A 17,158-nucleotide genomic window follows, 5' to 3' on the forward strand; every position below is an offset into this window, starting at 1 on the left:
CTCTAGCTAGGCCTAAGTGTTTTCTGCTCCAAGTTGTCAGCCTGGGGAAAATTTATAATGGGCCTGAATGCACATTAAGGCAAATGGATGCAACTGCAAATTGCAACAGAACTTCAAATGATGGCGTGCATCTTGGCAGCATTAGTAGAAGAAAGAACTCAAGTATGCACACGGTGAATTAGCTGGTACATTCTAATGGGAACATGGGCACTTATTACAGTTTTTTTTGCCATCCTTACCTCGACGCCAAAGTAGCGCTGTGGAACCGACATGCGCCAGCTGAGTGGAATTATCTCACCGTTGTTCCTGGGTCAGGTGTGGGCTGTGTGCGGGGTAGTCTCAGAGCTTTCTCATAGATGCGTCCGCGCCTTGTTTGTGATTGAACGCGCGGAGCGCCACGGAGAAGGGCGGCACAATGGTGCAGTGGGTTTGAATACTGGGTTCGAATCCCGGCCTGGGCCTTTTCGGTGTGGCCTTTCTACGTTCTCTCCGTGTCCACATGGGTTTCCTTCGGGTACTCTGGTTTCCTCCCACAGTCCAAAGACATGCCGGTAGGCTAATTGGAGACTCAACATTGCCCATAGGTATGAGTGAATGGTGAATCAATGGTGTGTGTGCCCTGCGATAGATTGTATTCCTGCCTCTCACCAAGCGCTCGCAGGGGATTGGCTCCTGCACCCCCCACGGCCCTGACCAGGAAATAGCGGGAACAGATAATGGATGGATGGAGTGTGGCTGGGATTTACATTGTGCTTGTGCCCCGTGTGTCTCCACACAGAGCGCTCCAGTGAGGACTCCGGGTCGGGCCCGGTTCTGCCACACTCACGTCCCCCACCCGGGGTGGAGGCGGGGGCGGTGGCGGTGGCGGGGGAGGGGAGACGCGCTCTTCAGCCTGGGAGAAATGGAGCCGTGTCTGCACTGAGCGCCAGGCCCGAGGGATCATGGGATCGTCCACGCTGGGGAAGGCCGCCTCGCTGGACCAGCTGCTGGACGCTTGCATCCAGGCATTCGGTGAGTGTGTGTGGGGGGCGCGCCCCCCCCCCCGACTCCACTGAGGGGCTCCTCTGTGGTCCCCTTGTTCACATGCAGATATGTATTTACATACACCAGCACAGCATGGTCAGGATTGCCCGTGTTGAGGATTTGCCTAATTATTATTAATATTACTATAATTGTTCTTAATGGCTCAAAGTGTTAATTAGCCCTTTCCGTACAGTAGTTACTGTAGCTTTTTAAATCCTATTGAACTAACTTCCAGTATGCTCTATTGTTTAAAACAAATACACCCACAAAATCATTGCTACACTCCTGAATCTGGAATGCACTGTATGTCTACGGTGTATTTAGCAACATTGGGTGTAGCACCTCCGGACAAGCCGTGGCTAACAGCGACGTGTCCATTCCTGTAGATGACAATGGAGGGCTGGCTAGCAGTCAGCTGCCGCGGACCATGCTGCTGATGCACCGCTGGTACGTCACGTCCACGGAGCTGGCCGGGAAGCTCCTGATGATATATCCTTCACAACGGGCGCGAGCCAAGATGGCGGCGCATCTCTCTCTCTCCGCTACTGTCATTCTCTGCTGTTAACGTTAGCGCCGTTACACACTGGCGCTAATCGTGGTCATCCTGCTAAAGTCTATGTGGGCGAAGGGTGGAGAAGACCATAAGGCGCCTGATGTAGCTGTGTGGTGAATTGGGTAAGGGAGGAAGACTTGGCGGTAACTAGGAGGTTGCAGGTTTGCAGGAAATTGTGGCAAAGCACCTTGCCCAGGAAACAATAACAGGTACACCTAGGATTACAGGCCTCTGCCTTGTGGTTAACAAAAATACCATGCTTGGTTATCCTGGAATAACCACGCATTCCTGAATCAATATTTGACTGCTCATTTACTGGGAAGCCGCAGAACCCAATACAACCTGTTCTTCTGCATTTGGACAGTGTGTGATGTCAGAGGAGGGTTAATGAGGATTGATGAGAATGCGCCGCACCCCTGTTGATTTCAACGTTTTCAATCGCCGTGGCAGCCGGGCGAGGTTAGGCCACCTGTGAGCAGCTCGACGTGATTTATGATTTATACACGATTTATCGTGAGCATCTGAGATTTCACCCAGTCCAGGTTGTAAAAAGAAAAAAAAGAAAGAAAGAAAGATCTCTCATTCTTCCTTTATACTGCAGCCTCCCGTCCTTTTTTCCCAGCCCTGGTGTGTCTGAAGCAGGGTGAGGAAGCCTGGGAGGTGTCTCTTAACAGAGCCATGTGACAACAACACAAAGGCACCATTTTGTCTCCCTGTTTTAATCCTTTTTTTTTTTTTTTTTTTGCATAAACCAGATACAACATATTAACATTTATCTTTTGCTTGAGCCATCTTAGAGGCCTATCACCATCCAGTCATGACCTGTCTCACCTTTGACACCCTGTGGGGGGGGCAGGGGAGGGCACCTCCTGTAGTCCTCAACCTCACTGCCCCACACACATAATATGCACATTTTGACAGGCCTATTTTTGGGAGCGATTCCCCAATTTTATAGAGCTACACTGTACTGGGACCCCATCGCAAACAACCCAGGCTCCTTTACAGGCTGCGTCTCCCAGTAGACCCACGCCTGGACCCCTGCCCAAGGCCTCGTAAGAAGTTACTCTTTTTAAAATGTTGCTGTTTTACAAGCAAGACAAGTATTTGGCCTGGTAACAATTATTCAAAGCACTCGGCAGAAGTGATCACATGACTGACCTTCCACTGTTTCTACATTTCCAGATACCGCGCATTCCTGACAAGACTCTTCAGCTGTTTGTGGGTTTCTGTGGGGTTTCTGTGGCATTTATTATCAAAAAATACGCAAGCAGCTGCTGTTTTTTTCTAAAAAATTTTTTAAAAAAAAGCATGATCTGTTGTGTGATCTGTTTGAAACACAAATAAAACAAAAGCACACTTGGACTATGTCCCCTGTGATGAAAAACGCTTTCCTTAACGTGCCCCACGTATCGGGACTGCCGGGGGGATGACTGCCAAAGGACAAGACTCAAGATTTGCTATTTAATGAGGTAAATAAATAAAGTTTTTTCAATTTATTTTAACTTCCCTAGCTCTTGTGCTGCGGCGTATTAAAGGTGCTGGCGGGACAGCCCGGTGGGAGGGGGGAGCTTTCCTGGGGCAGTTGAGTGTGACTGACCGACTGACCGGCACAACGATGGCCGTGATGTCATCGGAAGCGACAGCCAGCCAGCGGCTGTCCTCATGAGAGAGCGGCGGGCCGCTTCCAGCCGTCTGAAGTGGAGAGATTGTCCGATGGGGGAATAGGCACGCAGTGAAGCCGGTTGTCTTGTGATCCATTATTTACGCAGAGAAAAAAAAAAGGCCACAGGCATCTGTTTTATCGTTTGTTTCCTCCCGTACTTGATTCATCGGATTTCGGCTCCGCCCCCCTCTCCCCGCCCTGCTTCTCTCTCCTACATCTCGTTAGCAGAGTATCTCCCTTTTACCTCGGCTCAGTAAAGGCACCGGGGGGTCAGTTTACTTTCCAAGCAAACGGCTTCTGACGTGAGAGATGTTCACAACGGGAAATGCTTCAGTAAAATATGAAAATAACACAGCATGTTACCGGAAATTTTTTGTTAAAAAAATGTTGTACTGCATAAAAAGGGAAGACGACTTAGATTAGACCAATAAAGCCGCATTAAATTCCTTTGGATGAAGGTGTGTGCTTGTGCGTGGCGAGCTGCCATTTCCAGGGTGACTTACCGCATAGAACATCTGGAAAAATCAGTGAGAGATACATAATATAAATTTATGTTTGTAGCAAACAAGCATGAGCAACACAGAATCACAAATCGCTGTAAGGCATGGCAAGCTAGCCTGTAGCTATGATCTATGTGGAAGTGGTTCATAGTTGCAGTGCCCCCCCCACCCCACTCCCTCCCCCTCCCACAACAAAAAAGCATTTTTCTGAGAGTTCTCTAACTAATTAGGATTTGTTCTGGATGTGTCATTACCCTCGGGGACTTAGTGGATTAATGGGAGAAGACGGGTTTGCCCTTCCTTTCAGTTATCTGTAATTCTGCGATTCGTGTTGCTCATGCTTGTTCGCGACAAACTTTTCTGTTATTTATCTCTCACTGCATTTTCCCGATGTTCTATGCAGTAAGTCACCCTGGAAATGGCAGTTTGCTATGCGTTAGCACACACCTTTATCCAAAGGAACTTAGTGCGGCTTTATTGCTTTTAAGTCTTCCCCTTTTTATGCAGTACAACAACTTATCAAAACATTTCCGGTAATATGGCGTGTTATTTTGATTATTTTACTGAAGCATTTCCCGTTGTAAATCTCTCACACAAGAGCCATTTGCTCGGAAAAGTATGTGGCATAACAAAGAAAACGCTCCCTGGAGTCCACGCTCAGATGGAAATCGACGTAGTCCAAAAAACACGACTCCCCCAGCTTCCATTCGATGCACTGTGATAAGTTATATTTGCAGGTTGAGTCTCTCGCCATATTGTCCAGACAGCAGCCCTGGGTGCCCTCTACATGTTTGAAAAGTCGATAGCAGCAGCTTTGACTGTGACCACTATGAAGGACTTGGGTGATTTCGCTGCTTTTTCTGTGTCCCCCCTCAAGTCCTCCATGGCTCTGTCATGCCACGGATCGTTGAGCACGGACCCTTCCCCCCCCCCCCCGACTGTTTCTGCAATCTCGTGATCTAATCCTGAATCATAATTTTTTTTGCTCAGCCCTCCCTGGGGCTGCAATTGTAATTAATCCTGAGACTCCCTGAGAAAAATATTTGTATTTTATACGTTAGCTTGGAACAGTGTGATCCTAGTTCCCATGTAGCCCCATACCTTTATCTGCATCTGTAAATCATGCTAGATAGGAGTCTGTTAAGTAAATATAATGCCTTCGTGGTGTTTCAAATTTGTCAAAAGAAATGTTCGTGAATATATAAATGCAACGTGAGAGTTTGGTTCATAATGTGGATTAACCAAATTCAATGATTAAAATGGGGGAGGGTTTATGGATCTTCACATACTATAACAATTGAATGTAATGTAACAGCATGTGGCTTCTCATTAACAAAATGCTTTCATCTATGTATGTATGTGCAATTTATGCAGTACACATAAAAGTATATTTTCCTGTATAGAAAGATTTTTCACTGTGGGTGAGGGATGAGATACAGGTAGGTCCAGATTTGCCATAATTGGTTCTGGTGGAGGCGATACCATGTGATACCACACATGGAATATGAAGGGGTTGAATATCCCGTGGAATCAGTAACTGTGTTAGAGCAATCCGAACCTCAACTGAAATCTGATTCCTCCCGTCTCCGCCTTGCAGGTACTGGATCATGGAGTTCCCGGCGGAGTTTAACCTGGACCTGGGCCTGATCCGGCTGACCGAGGAGTTCAGGGAGGTGGCAGCGCAGCTGAGCTGTGAGGAGCACTTCAAACTCATAGACATCTCCACCATGTGAGCACCATCTGCACACATAGGGCACTGCAGATTCAGGCAACTGTTCATGCGCGTGAACACGTGATACACGGGTTGCACATGCACGCACGCACACGCACACTCATACACATGAACACACTTGCACAGTAACCACCCCCTCCCCCATTCATAATCAATAATGGACACTATCACACATTACCAGTCACCAGGAATATAAAATAATCTTTTCATATTAGTCCTTTAACGAACTGTGCATTAGCCTGGCCCAAACAAACACACTGAAATGCATTTAACCTCAAACTGCTGATCACATCAACGAAAAATGTTGATGTGATATAATTGATATTGACATTAATAAAGTATTACCTTGAACTGAGAACTGATCAGAAACAAGTTCAGATAAGGGGGGTTCATAAACACGAATCAGTAAGGATTCTGGGTGATTGTGATCTGCCTGCTTTATCCGTGTAGTCCACAGCTAAGCTGGCAGATGGAATTGTGGGAAAAAAGTTGTTTTTCTACCTGCCGTTGTGGAGGACTTGTGTGCCAGTGCACAGCCCACGCAAACTGATGGAAGATGTTGCAGTGATGAGATGAGCACTCAAACAAGGGATATAAATGAGGGGAAAGCAATTATATCATATTGCTTTGAAATATTGATGAAGGAATTAAAAAACATCTTTCGCTGCAACACTGAAGAGTCACAAGTTTGTTTGGCGTTATCAAATTCCACGTCGTTTTGTTGCTGGCCACCAGGTCTAACTAATGATTGTGTTCGGTGTGTTCCACACCTGGAGACTGTTCGCGGTTTTGGCCTCAAATATCCTGAGATAGGATGCTTTTGGGGATACACTGTGCTCGTGAACACCTGGGATGAGGTAATCAAAGGAAACCGATGAGACAGAGAAAGCGAGCGAGAGTTTGGCATCTTGCATTATTATTACATTCATTTGGCAGACGCTTTTATCCAAAGCGACGTACAAAAAAGTGCATTTCATGGTCGTAGACAACTGCTAAACACGGGTTCAGTAAGGTACAATACTTATTTTGTACAGCTATTTCCAGCCGAGAACAGTGAACACTATTCTGGCCTAACATCTGCAAAGCATTACTCATTGAATAAACTACATATCCCACAGTCCCTCCTACGACTGGATGAGGAAGCTGACCCAGAGGAAGAAGCAGCCGAAGAAGGGCAAGGCGTCCCTGCTGTTCGACCACCTGGAGCCCATGGAGCTGGCTGAGCACCTCACCTTCCTGGAGTACAAGTCCTTCAGGAGGATATCGGTGGGTGGATCCCGGAGGTGTTTCTGGAGGTTTCAACAGAGATATTCCAAAAAAAAATGTTGGCCCTCAAATCCTAAAATGATGATTTTCTTTTAAATTTTAGACAATTAAACCCTGTTCCTCAAATCACGGTCCTTGGGGACCGAGAACTTCTGGTTTTCCACCCACTCTTTACCGTGAAGTCAGGTGTGAAAGCAGTGTGGCCAATCAGCAATGCTAAGTGTTCAGTTAAATACCTGGAAAAAAAAAAAAGAAAACCAGGGCCGGATTTTGATTTAAGGGCCTGATTTGAGTGTCCATTCTTTACTGTCCACTTTGCTTCAGAATTTAGGGTGACATAAGAGGGGTCTTGTGGGACTGGGCACTAGCCTCCCTTCTAGGTGACTGTCTGGTCAGTATATAGGATATTTTTTTTTTTTGCATTAATCCTCCTGGGGAAAAGATCCCTTCAAGGACTGGCTGTATTGGTATGTGTCCATGTCCATCAAGCTGGGAAACATCCACCTGGCTAACAGACCTCTCCCCTGTGGCCTCACTTATCAGTAGGAATACGCTCGTAGACACGCCATATTTTCCACTGGCTACCCCCCCCCACGCTTTTATCTGCCGCTCTGTGTCTTCATTCTTGCTCTGAACTTGGCGGCCTGAAGGTTCCTCAGCTGCTCCAGCTCGTCTTTCCTCCCCAAGCCGCCACTGATAGCTTCGAAATGAGCAGCTGGGGGAGAACTCTGCTATGAACTCTGTTTAACCTTGTGGAAAATTATCACGATGTTCTGGCTTCCTTATGCCTTCTTTATGGCCACAGGGTGGTGTTTTAAAGAATTTCACTCCCTAGTTGTGTGGTTTCTGGGGTGTCCATGCCATTTCAGGAACTTCACCCCCCGTCACAATAGTATATTGATCCATCTATAACCCCCCCTCCCCTGTCACGATAGTATATTGATCCATCGATACCCCCCCTCCCCTGTCACGATAGTATATTGATCCATCTATATCCCCCCTCCCCTGTCACGATAGTATATTGATCCATCTATATCCCGCCTTCCCTGTCACGATAGTATATTGATCCATCTATAACCCCCCTCCCCTGTCACGATAGTATATTGATCCATCTATATCCCCCTCCCTGTCACGATAGTATATTGATCCATCTATATCCGCCTCCCCTGTCACGATAGTATATTGATCCATCTACATCCCCCCTCCCCTGTCACGATAGTATATTGATCCATCTACAACCCCCCTCCCCTGTCACGTTAAGTATTTGAGTCCCAGTGAGGTGCATGAATAAGAAATGCAAATTCAATATGAATTAAACAAGCGTAACAAAACATAAACACAGGATATAAACAGGTTTATCGGAGTGTTTTTTTTAGCATTGGAACAATATAACATTGACATGAAAAGAATGAACAACTTTTTAATGTTTATCTATGCTATTATTGTTCGGAAATTGTGAATCAGCAGCTGTGGTGTAAGTACACAAATATTTGTAGATAATGTTTTATTCAATGTGTACACAAGCTAAAAGTAGGGCTGCTTTTTTAATTGTGTAATTCCCCCCCCCCCCCCCCCCCCGCAGTTCACAGACTACCAGAGCTACGTGATTCACGGGTGCCTGGTGGATAACCCCACGCTGGAGCGCTCCATCGCCCTCTTCAACGGGGTGTCCCAGTGGGTCCAGCTGATGGTCCTGAGCAAGCTGACCCCCCAGCACCGAGCCGAGGTCATCACCAAGTTCATCAATGTGGCCCAGGTAAGGGGGAACCGGCACCACACTTTAGACTTCCCAGGGACCCACCCAGGTAACGGGGAACCCGCACCACACTTTAGACTTCCCAGGGACCCACCCAGGTGACGGGGAACCCGCACCACACTTTAGACTTCCCAGGGACCCACCCAGGGACCCACCCAAGTTACGGGGAACCGCACCACACTTTAGACTTTCCAGGGACCCACCCAGGATTTTTTCAGGGTTCATTATAATATGTATGAACGATAAAGACGTTGCCATTAAAAAAATGTATTGACTTTTACACGTTCATGTTTGAAATGTTTTCTAACACTCAGCATTGCTTTTTTCCTTCTCTTTTTTCCTTCTCTCTTCCTTCTTTTCTCTTATTCTCTCTTTCTCCACAGAAACTACTGCACCTCCAGAACTTCAATACGCTGATGGCGGTGGTGGGAGGTCTCAGCCACAGTTCCATCTCCCGCCTGAAGGAGACACACCCCCACCTTTCCCCTGAAGTCAACAGGGTGAGAACCATTTTACTGGTGCATCAATTACACACACACACACACACACACACCCACACACACACCACACACACATACACACACACACTACCCACACACCCCACACACACACACATACACACACACCACAACACACCACACACACACAACCACACACACACACACACACACACCATCACACACACACACACAACACACACACACACATACACCACACACACCCCACACATCATATCAGTATATGTGTGATTTTATTTCAAATATCTTGTTTGTATAGACGGGCGACATAGCTCAGAGGTAAGACGATTGTCTGGCAGTCGGAGGGTTGCCGTTCAAACCCCCCCTGGGCATGTCGAAGTGTCCTTGAGCAAGACACCTAACCCCTAACTGCTCTGGCGAATGAGAGGCATCAATTGTAAAGCGCTTTGGATAAAAGCGCTATATAAATGCAGTCCATTTACCAGTCCATTTAGATGCACTGTTTCAGAATATGCTGACATTCTTCCCTTGTTTAGACATTGGTCCTACCCATTCCCTTTTTGCCGAAAGCACTTTCTCACGTCCCCCTTGAGTCTCTTGTCCTTCACTGAGACACGATTGCTCTTCTCCACACCTCTCTCTCGTTTCATGCTGTTTTTCATCCTTCGCAACTGTTTTGTTGTTCCCCCCGCTCCCCCCCCTACCCTCAGATCTGGAACGACATGACCGAGCTGGTCTCCTCCAACGGAAACTACTGCGCCTACCGCAAGGCCTTCACGGACTGCGAGGGCTTCAAGATCCCCATCCTGGGCGTGCACCTGAAGGACCTGATTGCCGTGCACGTGGTCTTCCCCGACTGGGTGGAGGAGAGCAAGGTCAACATCGCCAAGATGCAGCAGCTGTACCTCACCTTCAACGAGCTGGTGTCTCTGCAGAGCGCCGCCGCCCAGGTGGAGCCCAACATGGACCTCATCTACCTTCTCACCGTGAGTGGGCCCCACGCAGCGGCGCCCTCTGCTGGCCGCGTCTCACACTGCAGCACTCGCTCACCAAGGGGAGAGAACTAATGTAGGCGTGAACTGCTAGAATTATCTTCTATTGCTGTGTTATTTACCATTGCCATTTACTCTGTTGTACCGGAGCAAGAGGGCAGAGAAAAGAAAATGACTTATAGAATATATCGTGAAATGTATTATCTGAATTGTCAATTATTGATCTGAACTTTACGGCTGTTGGAAAAATTTCTGAAAATAACCACCCTAGATTTTAGGGAGGAGAGAATTGTGAATAGAAAGTTTTCCGAGCGATTCTCTACAGCAGGTTATCTCTCCTGATCTGGCAGTGACCAGTGACAGGACTCACGTGGACCAGTGAGGTTTGCTCGATGGTCTTTGGCCCAGTTTAATTAACTCCGCTGGGTGAAATGTGATTTTGTACAGGAGCATTTCCATTCTCTCCAGCTCTCTCTAGATCTCTACTACACCGAGGACGAGATCTACGAGCTGTCTCTGCTGAGGGAACCTCGCAACCCAAAGTCTTTGGTGAGTCCCGTTGGCCACGCGCTCCCCACCCAATATTCATCTCTTTCTTTTCTGGGTAACAGTAACTATACTACTACCACTGATCTCAGTTTGCTGATTGGGAGAATATTTTTTAAACTATTATGAATCATTACATATCATTGCATTTTACCCATGATGCATAAAAATGAATGATTGAATGAATGAAGGAACAAGCTCATTAACTAATTAATTTTCCCTGGTACACCTCTCCAGCCTACCTCTCCCACTACGCCCAACAAGCCACTGGCCCCCCTGGACTGGGCAGCTGGGGTGACCACCAAACCAGACCCCTCAGTGGTCAACAAGCACATCAGGAAGGTGGTGGATGTAAGCAGAAGTTTGCCTCCTCCTCATTCCAAAGTCTGTTCTGCCTTGACCTGTGTTAACCTCACTGCAGTGTCTTTCTGGCTGCTGCCTAGTTCAATTTCAGTGTGAAACAGGAAGAGCAGGGATGCATCCAGCAATATTAATTAAATTAGAACTTTTTAAAAAGCCAAACAAAACAATGATACAAAGCTGCATTAAATGGTCCATAGAAATGGATTTTATTAAGCACTTCCAGCTATATTGATTTCCAGAAGAAAAAAAACATTAAATAATCTCAATATTAACATGGTAAAAAAAAATGTTGTTGGTTTATTTTAATGATTTGTCTTTTGGTCTCCCTTACAGTAAGAATTACTGTAAATGTCATCAGCTGTAATTACTTCTTACTGTTTTTTATCTGGGTAGTCTGTATTCCGGAACTACGACCATGACCGCGATGGCTACATCTCTCAGGAGGACTTTGGGAGCATCGCAGCTAACTTCCCCTTCCTGGACTCCTTCTGCGTCCTGGACAAGGACCAGTGAGTGTCCTCCTTCACCAATCCCACATGAAGGCGCGCACACACACACCTGCGCACGCACATCTGCAAACACACACACATACACACACACATCTGCACACACACACACACATACACACACAAATCTGCACACGCACACGCGCAGACACACACAAATCCTGAGTGCCCCATACAGCCACTCAGGATTTTGGATGAAATAATCTGAACGATACAGAAACGTAAAACTGAGAAAGCTCTTTTCCACACAGAGCCATGAATCTGCAGCTGAGCATGCTTTAAAAAGTATACTTTAAAATGCATTCATGAATGTTGCATGGAGGCTCTTAGTTACATTGTTCTAATTTGAGAAGAGAGTGTAGGCAAGGGACTGAGGCTCATATTCATTGCGGCGGTCTGCATGTTCACTGGGGAAAACGTCCATCACCGTGTGACGGGGTGAAGGTCATGGCAGCCCCCAGTGAAGCACACAGTGCACCGTTCTCTGTGTGATGTCACACTCGATGGTGTCACGGCAGTTCATCCCTTCGCTGGAGAACTCCAATCGCATCCCCGTCCGCCTGAGTTGCTCCGTGACTCAGGAAGCGTGTTGCAGAGCTTCACGGGGGGGGGTGGGAGTAGTTTGGGAGCGGGGGGGCGGGGGGGGGGGTCTGTTATAAAGAACCATTAGTGCTGTTAATGTGAAAGTCCAGGACACTGTCTCTCTCCAGCTCCAACAGTGGACGTATTGTGAGTGCAGCCCCAGCTGTGATGTCACAGTGTTAGTCCCGAGGAAATTGTCCGATGTAGTTTCCAGAAAATTCTCCGCCCAGTGACTTGGATTGAAAAATTACAACTGCTCTCTCCCTCAGGAATAAAGCAGAGTGTATTTTCTTTCTTTTTTTTTTTAAAGATATCTATTCGGTATATAAACCAGTGTTTTACTTGTGCATATATTTGTTTTATGTTTTGTTTAATATATTAAGTATGCGTGTTTTAGCTATTTTTATTTTGTTTTTGTTTTTTTTAATTAAGTAAATCAGTGCGGTGATGTGATCAAAAATTTGAGAGGCATTGACTTTCAGAAAACTTGTAGCATACTATTTCTCTCATTGTACATTTTGTGTTTGAAAATGGGCCCAAACTTTCTTGAGTCCTGTCTGCACATAACTGTAGCCTTACCTGTTCTTACTGCCCAAAGCTGTGTCTGCATGCAAGAGCGTCGTTAGCCATTAGCCATTATCCGGTGGTCATTAGCTGTTAGCTATTAGCCATCAACCGTTGGCTGTTAGCTGTTAGCCATTAGCATTATCAATTGGCCATTAGCCATTAGCTGTTAGCATGCATAAAAATGGGAATGCACAGCAATCCAGTGCTCTCTCCAGCTGTAGGATGCAGCTCTGGGGAAACATCTGTAGGAAACATCTGTTGGCCTGGTTAACTTTTTTTATGAATTAATTTCTCTGTGTTAAAGGGTATCCTGAAAAACCACACACGTTTGCTTGTTACATTGCCTACTTAACTCCACACCCCCTTCCCCCCTCTGATCTACTCTGGGGTTAAGTTTGGGAATCCATAAAGATTATATTCCAACACTCACATGTATTCCATAGATGCTGGGCTATATTTCAGATTTTTCAGTTTTTTCAGTTAGCACGGATTCCTGATTGGCCAGTTTATTTTATTATCGTCACCAGGGACGGCCTGATCAGCAAGGACGAGATGATGGCGTACTTCCTGCGGGCCAACTCCCTGCTGCAGTGCAAGATGGGGCCCGGGTTCGTCCACAGCTTCCAGGAGATGACCTACCTGAAGCCCACCTTCTGCGAGCACTGCGCGGGATTCGTGCGTACCAGCTGCCCCCTCCCCCGCGTAGCCTTTTCCCTCTGCTCCACCGCATCCTTATGTCAGCCCATCCATCAGGGATTTCAGCTACATTACATTACATTGCAGGCATTTAGCAGACGCTCTTATCCAGAGAGACTTACACAACTTTTACACAGCATTTTACATTGCATCCATTTATACAGCTGGATATATACTGAAGCAATTTCGGTTAAGTACCTTGCTCAAGGGTACAACGGCAGTGTCCTTACCTGGGAATCGAACCTGCAACCTTTCGGTTACAAGCCCAGTTCCTTACCCACTGTGCTACACTCTGTCCAGCTAGATTTCGTTAGGGAACTACGGCGCGTGGCTACCTATCATTCATTCTCACTTCTGTAACAACATTTGAACCCTTTGCTGCGGTTACGACCTTTTGATACGCGGTAGAACTTGCTGTTCGCGCGTGACAAGGATCGCCATATGGAGGCACCACATGCCAGCGTGCCTGTTAGCCATATTGGCTGCGAGACAGCGACATGGCGATGCAGACTTAGGATGTCGCGAGTCTAAAATGGATCTCAGATCTTGTGGATTCACACAGCAGACACATGCAGTTGACCAGGGTGTGTTGCTTGCGCTTGAATAGACCTTAACCTAAACCAGCGCTACTGAGACAGTGATGCACATCATCATGAGGTTAATGAAATTAAAAAAGCTCATTCAGAGAGATTTCTCAAGTGTGCTTTGGAATTGTCATACTCCAATACACGGTATACTCCATGTGTATGTGTGTACTATGTGTGTGCGCACACACACACACTATCCTTTGTGTACAGGAAGGGTGTTGAGAGAAGCCATATCCTGTTTATAGCAGAGCATTGACCACTAACGCCCCCCCCCCCATCCCATGCTACATCACTTTCCAGCTTTCCTAGCACTGTTCAGTTCTCTGACATTCTATTGTCTATTCTCTCCTGCCCCGCCCCCTTATTATTCCCTGGTCCCTCCTCTTATCCTGCCCCTCCCCAAACCCCCCTCTCCAAACCCACTCTCTCCAACAGCTCTGGGGCATAATCAAACAAGGATACAAATGCAAAGGTGTGTTTTCCATTTCTTTACACTACCGCTGTTTGTGTGAAATATGTGTCTGTTTTATACTTTGTGGGTCACAGGCAAGTGCAGACTTGTGCCTGGGGGCCCAGCGTCCCAAAATGTGCTGCGGTGTAACTCTTCCTTTGATCTTTAATCACACTAAGTGCAATGGCTGCTAGGCCACAGCGTGCTAATGCTCATGTAATGCTTATCATAATCACCTAATGACCAAGGCTGCTAACCTGGCTATGGCTAATGCTAATGGCTACATAACACATGAAAGGCTGCTAATGGCTAATGCTAATGGGCAAAACACATAAAAGGCTGCTGGTGCATTGCTGGCATGTGATTCTGGGAAGTCAGAATCTGCCACAACGGTGGCCGTCATCGCATATGATGATCTTTGCTCTTGAGTGTATTTACAAAATAAATGCTCCTCCCCCCCCCCAAAAAAAAATTTAAATCAACACAGTAACACTCCCCTTAAACCACCCACCCCCGACATCAACCGTTTTATTTGTACTTCTGATTAACTGAGCTCTGTTCGGACTGGGAGGCTGCTTTGCTCTTCTGAGCTCCCTCCCTATTGGCTCTCAGCGGCCTTACATCACAATCGGAGGGTGAGGACTGACCTCAGCAGCAGTTAAAACAAATAAGGAGCCACGGTTGACATGGAAGGAAGAAAGAAAAGAAAAAAAACACCCTGAATCTACTTTGAGGACTTAGACGTTGAGGCAGATTCCGGGAGATTACGACACCGCTCTTTGCGAACAGTACTCAGGAAAGGGCTGCGTGAGCACAGCTCAGGCCCGAGCCATCTTCTGAGTTTGCCCTGAATAAAGGAGGGTTTGTTCTCCCCTGGCAGAAAAGCTGTGGGGCTAAACCTCGTCTGAACAGCTTAAATACGGCTGCTCTGAATTTAACCCTGTACCTCTCAGAGAACCCAACCTCCTGGGAGCCAACCGAAAGGACAAACAAACAGTGTGGCATGTTTTCACCGCTCAGTTGTCCTTTTAGCATGTTTTATTTAACCCTGTTTTACCATTTAGGTGAACTGAGACCTTAATTCTCTTTGGAGGAGGATGGCTTGGACGGCCAGATATAGGGAGGCAGTTTTTTGTAGGAATTTAACCAGGACACTCTGGTTAAAATATACGTATTCTCTTCAGTCAAGCACTGCAGATATTTAATGACGTCAGTGAGTCAAGACCTGTGCTTGCATGTCTGTGTGCCTGTATGTATCCGTATGTGTGCGCATATATATATATATATATATATATATACGTGTGTGTGTGTGTGTGTGTGTGTGTGAGAGTGTGTGTGTGAGAGAGAGGGTGTGTGTGTGTGTGTGTGAGAGAGTGTGTGTGTGTGCATGCATGCACATGTGTGTGTGTGTGAGAGAGAGTGTGTGTGTACTGATGCCCACGCCGTGTTTCAGACTGCGGGGTGAACTGCCATAAGCAGTGCCGGGAGCTGCTGGTCCTGGCCTGCCGGAAGCTTCCGCGGGCCGCCTCCCTGGGCAGCATGTCCGCCAGCGGCCTCACGCACAGCTCCCTCCCCAGCAGCCCCACCCTGCCCACCTGCGCAGGTGAGTCTCCACCTGGGGCATGCTGCTCCACAGCCCTGCAGTCTGTCCCTACTCCCCGTCAATACTGTTAGGAAAAGGAACTGTTTTAGTGAAGACATACTTCATAAAGATGAATCTGGGGAACGCATGTTAATGCAACCAATAACCTTCATGTTATTCCTTTTTTTTTTTTTTTTTTTAAACATTTTTGTGGAAAATATTTTGTTTCTTGACACATGTAACACGCTGCACAGCAAAAACACAGCAGAACCCATTGACACTGAGGATGAGGAAAGTCAAATGACTAATGAATTGTTCAGATGCAGCTGGTGATGAATGTATAATACGTAAACTAGAAAAAGAAAATCAGTGTTGTTTATTTATGGCCAGTATTTACTGTACAGAAGCAGGGTTGGTCCCAGAGCATAAATGCCACTCATGGCTCTAAACCTTTTTGTAATTACTCAGATCTGTGTGTTACATGTCACCAGTGCACTCCACTTCCCTAGCACCCTAGCTCACATGCAAAATAAATTCCACCCTCAGATCACCTCCTTCGTTGCGATCTTTAAATCCAGCAGCAGACATTTAAATAATTTTAATGTTTGCCATTGACAACATCTCCACACTCATTCACTTCCTTCTCCTTGGTCATCAATTTTTACTATACACACATACATTTGGTCATTTTCTTCGCAAAAATATTTGCAGGCTAGAAAAATCAGTTTAGCACCATGGCAACGTGTAATCTAATGCCGGAGCAGCAGAGCATGTGTAGCGCTAATGGGTCCAAAGTTCTGGAGCGGGGCGGCATGAGCGGAGCAGATCGGGGGCGATGCTGAGGTGCGATCTGGTGGGTGCCTCTCTCCCCAGCAGACGAGGACGAGGTGTTTGAGTTCCCCAGCGTGGCCCCGGGGCCCCAGGACGGGGGGGGCCAGTCCATCACGCTGATGACGGGCTCGGCCCAGAGGATCTCGGTCCGGCTGCAGCGGGCCACCACCAGCCAGGCCACGCAGACGGACCCGCTGTGGTCCGAGCACGCCTGGGGGGGCGGCGGCGGCGGCGGCGGCGGGGGCGGGGGCGGGGGCGACGCGGGCTCCCACACCTTCCCCAAAACCAGATACCGACTGCACCACCGCAAGGGCTCCAAGAGCAAGGGGCTGGCCCGCTGGGTGAACGAGGGCCAGGGCTCGCCCAGGGGCCGCCGCGACTCCCAGGAGCAGACCGAGGGGCCCCCGCCGGGGCCCGTGCGCAACGGCGTGGCCCCCCACCGGGACCGGAGGGAGTCCCCTGAGGTACCGGCCCCGAAACGCG

The 17,158-nt window shown here is 47.4% G+C and overlaps 1 protein-coding gene across 5 annotated transcripts in view; it reads left to right on the forward strand.

Moving 5' to 3' along the window:
• The window catches only part of rasgrp3 (RAS guanyl releasing protein 3 (calcium and DAG-regulated)), a 45,034-nt gene that overhangs the window by 21,025 nt on the left and 6,851 nt on the right, over nucleotides 1–17,158 (forward strand). For 4 of the 5 annotated variants that reach the window (XM_064316842.1, XM_064316844.1, XM_064316843.1 and 1 more), the window contains exons 2-16: nucleotides 779–1,011; nucleotides 1,410–1,512; nucleotides 2,983–3,045; nucleotides 5,337–5,468; nucleotides 6,590–6,737; nucleotides 8,320–8,493; nucleotides 8,877–8,993; nucleotides 9,683–9,958; nucleotides 10,433–10,513; nucleotides 10,748–10,861; nucleotides 11,267–11,382; nucleotides 13,056–13,203; nucleotides 14,247–14,283; nucleotides 15,716–15,865; nucleotides 16,718–17,139. In XM_064316842.1, the coding sequence (XP_064172912.1) occupies nucleotides 942–1,011; nucleotides 1,410–1,512; nucleotides 2,983–3,045; nucleotides 5,337–5,468; nucleotides 6,590–6,737; nucleotides 8,320–8,493; nucleotides 8,877–8,993; nucleotides 9,683–9,958; nucleotides 10,433–10,513; nucleotides 10,748–10,861; nucleotides 11,267–11,382; nucleotides 13,056–13,203; nucleotides 14,247–14,283; nucleotides 15,716–15,865; nucleotides 16,718–17,139 (2,151 nt within the window). In that variant the 5' untranslated portion in view covers nucleotides 779–941. The remainder of the gene's footprint in view (nucleotides 1–778; nucleotides 1,012–1,409; nucleotides 1,513–2,982; nucleotides 3,046–5,336; nucleotides 5,469–6,589; nucleotides 6,738–8,319; nucleotides 8,494–8,876; nucleotides 8,994–9,682; nucleotides 9,959–10,432; nucleotides 10,514–10,747; nucleotides 10,862–11,266; nucleotides 11,383–13,055; nucleotides 13,204–14,246; nucleotides 14,284–15,715; nucleotides 15,866–16,717; nucleotides 17,140–17,158) is intronic. The other variant, XM_064316846.1, reaches the window with a different exon arrangement.

Source organism: Anguilla rostrata, chromosome 18 (genome assembly GCF_018555375.3).
Source record: "Anguilla rostrata isolate EN2019 chromosome 18, ASM1855537v3, whole genome shotgun sequence".
Classification (NCBI taxonomy): domain Eukaryota; kingdom Metazoa; phylum Chordata; class Actinopteri; order Anguilliformes; family Anguillidae; genus Anguilla; species Anguilla rostrata.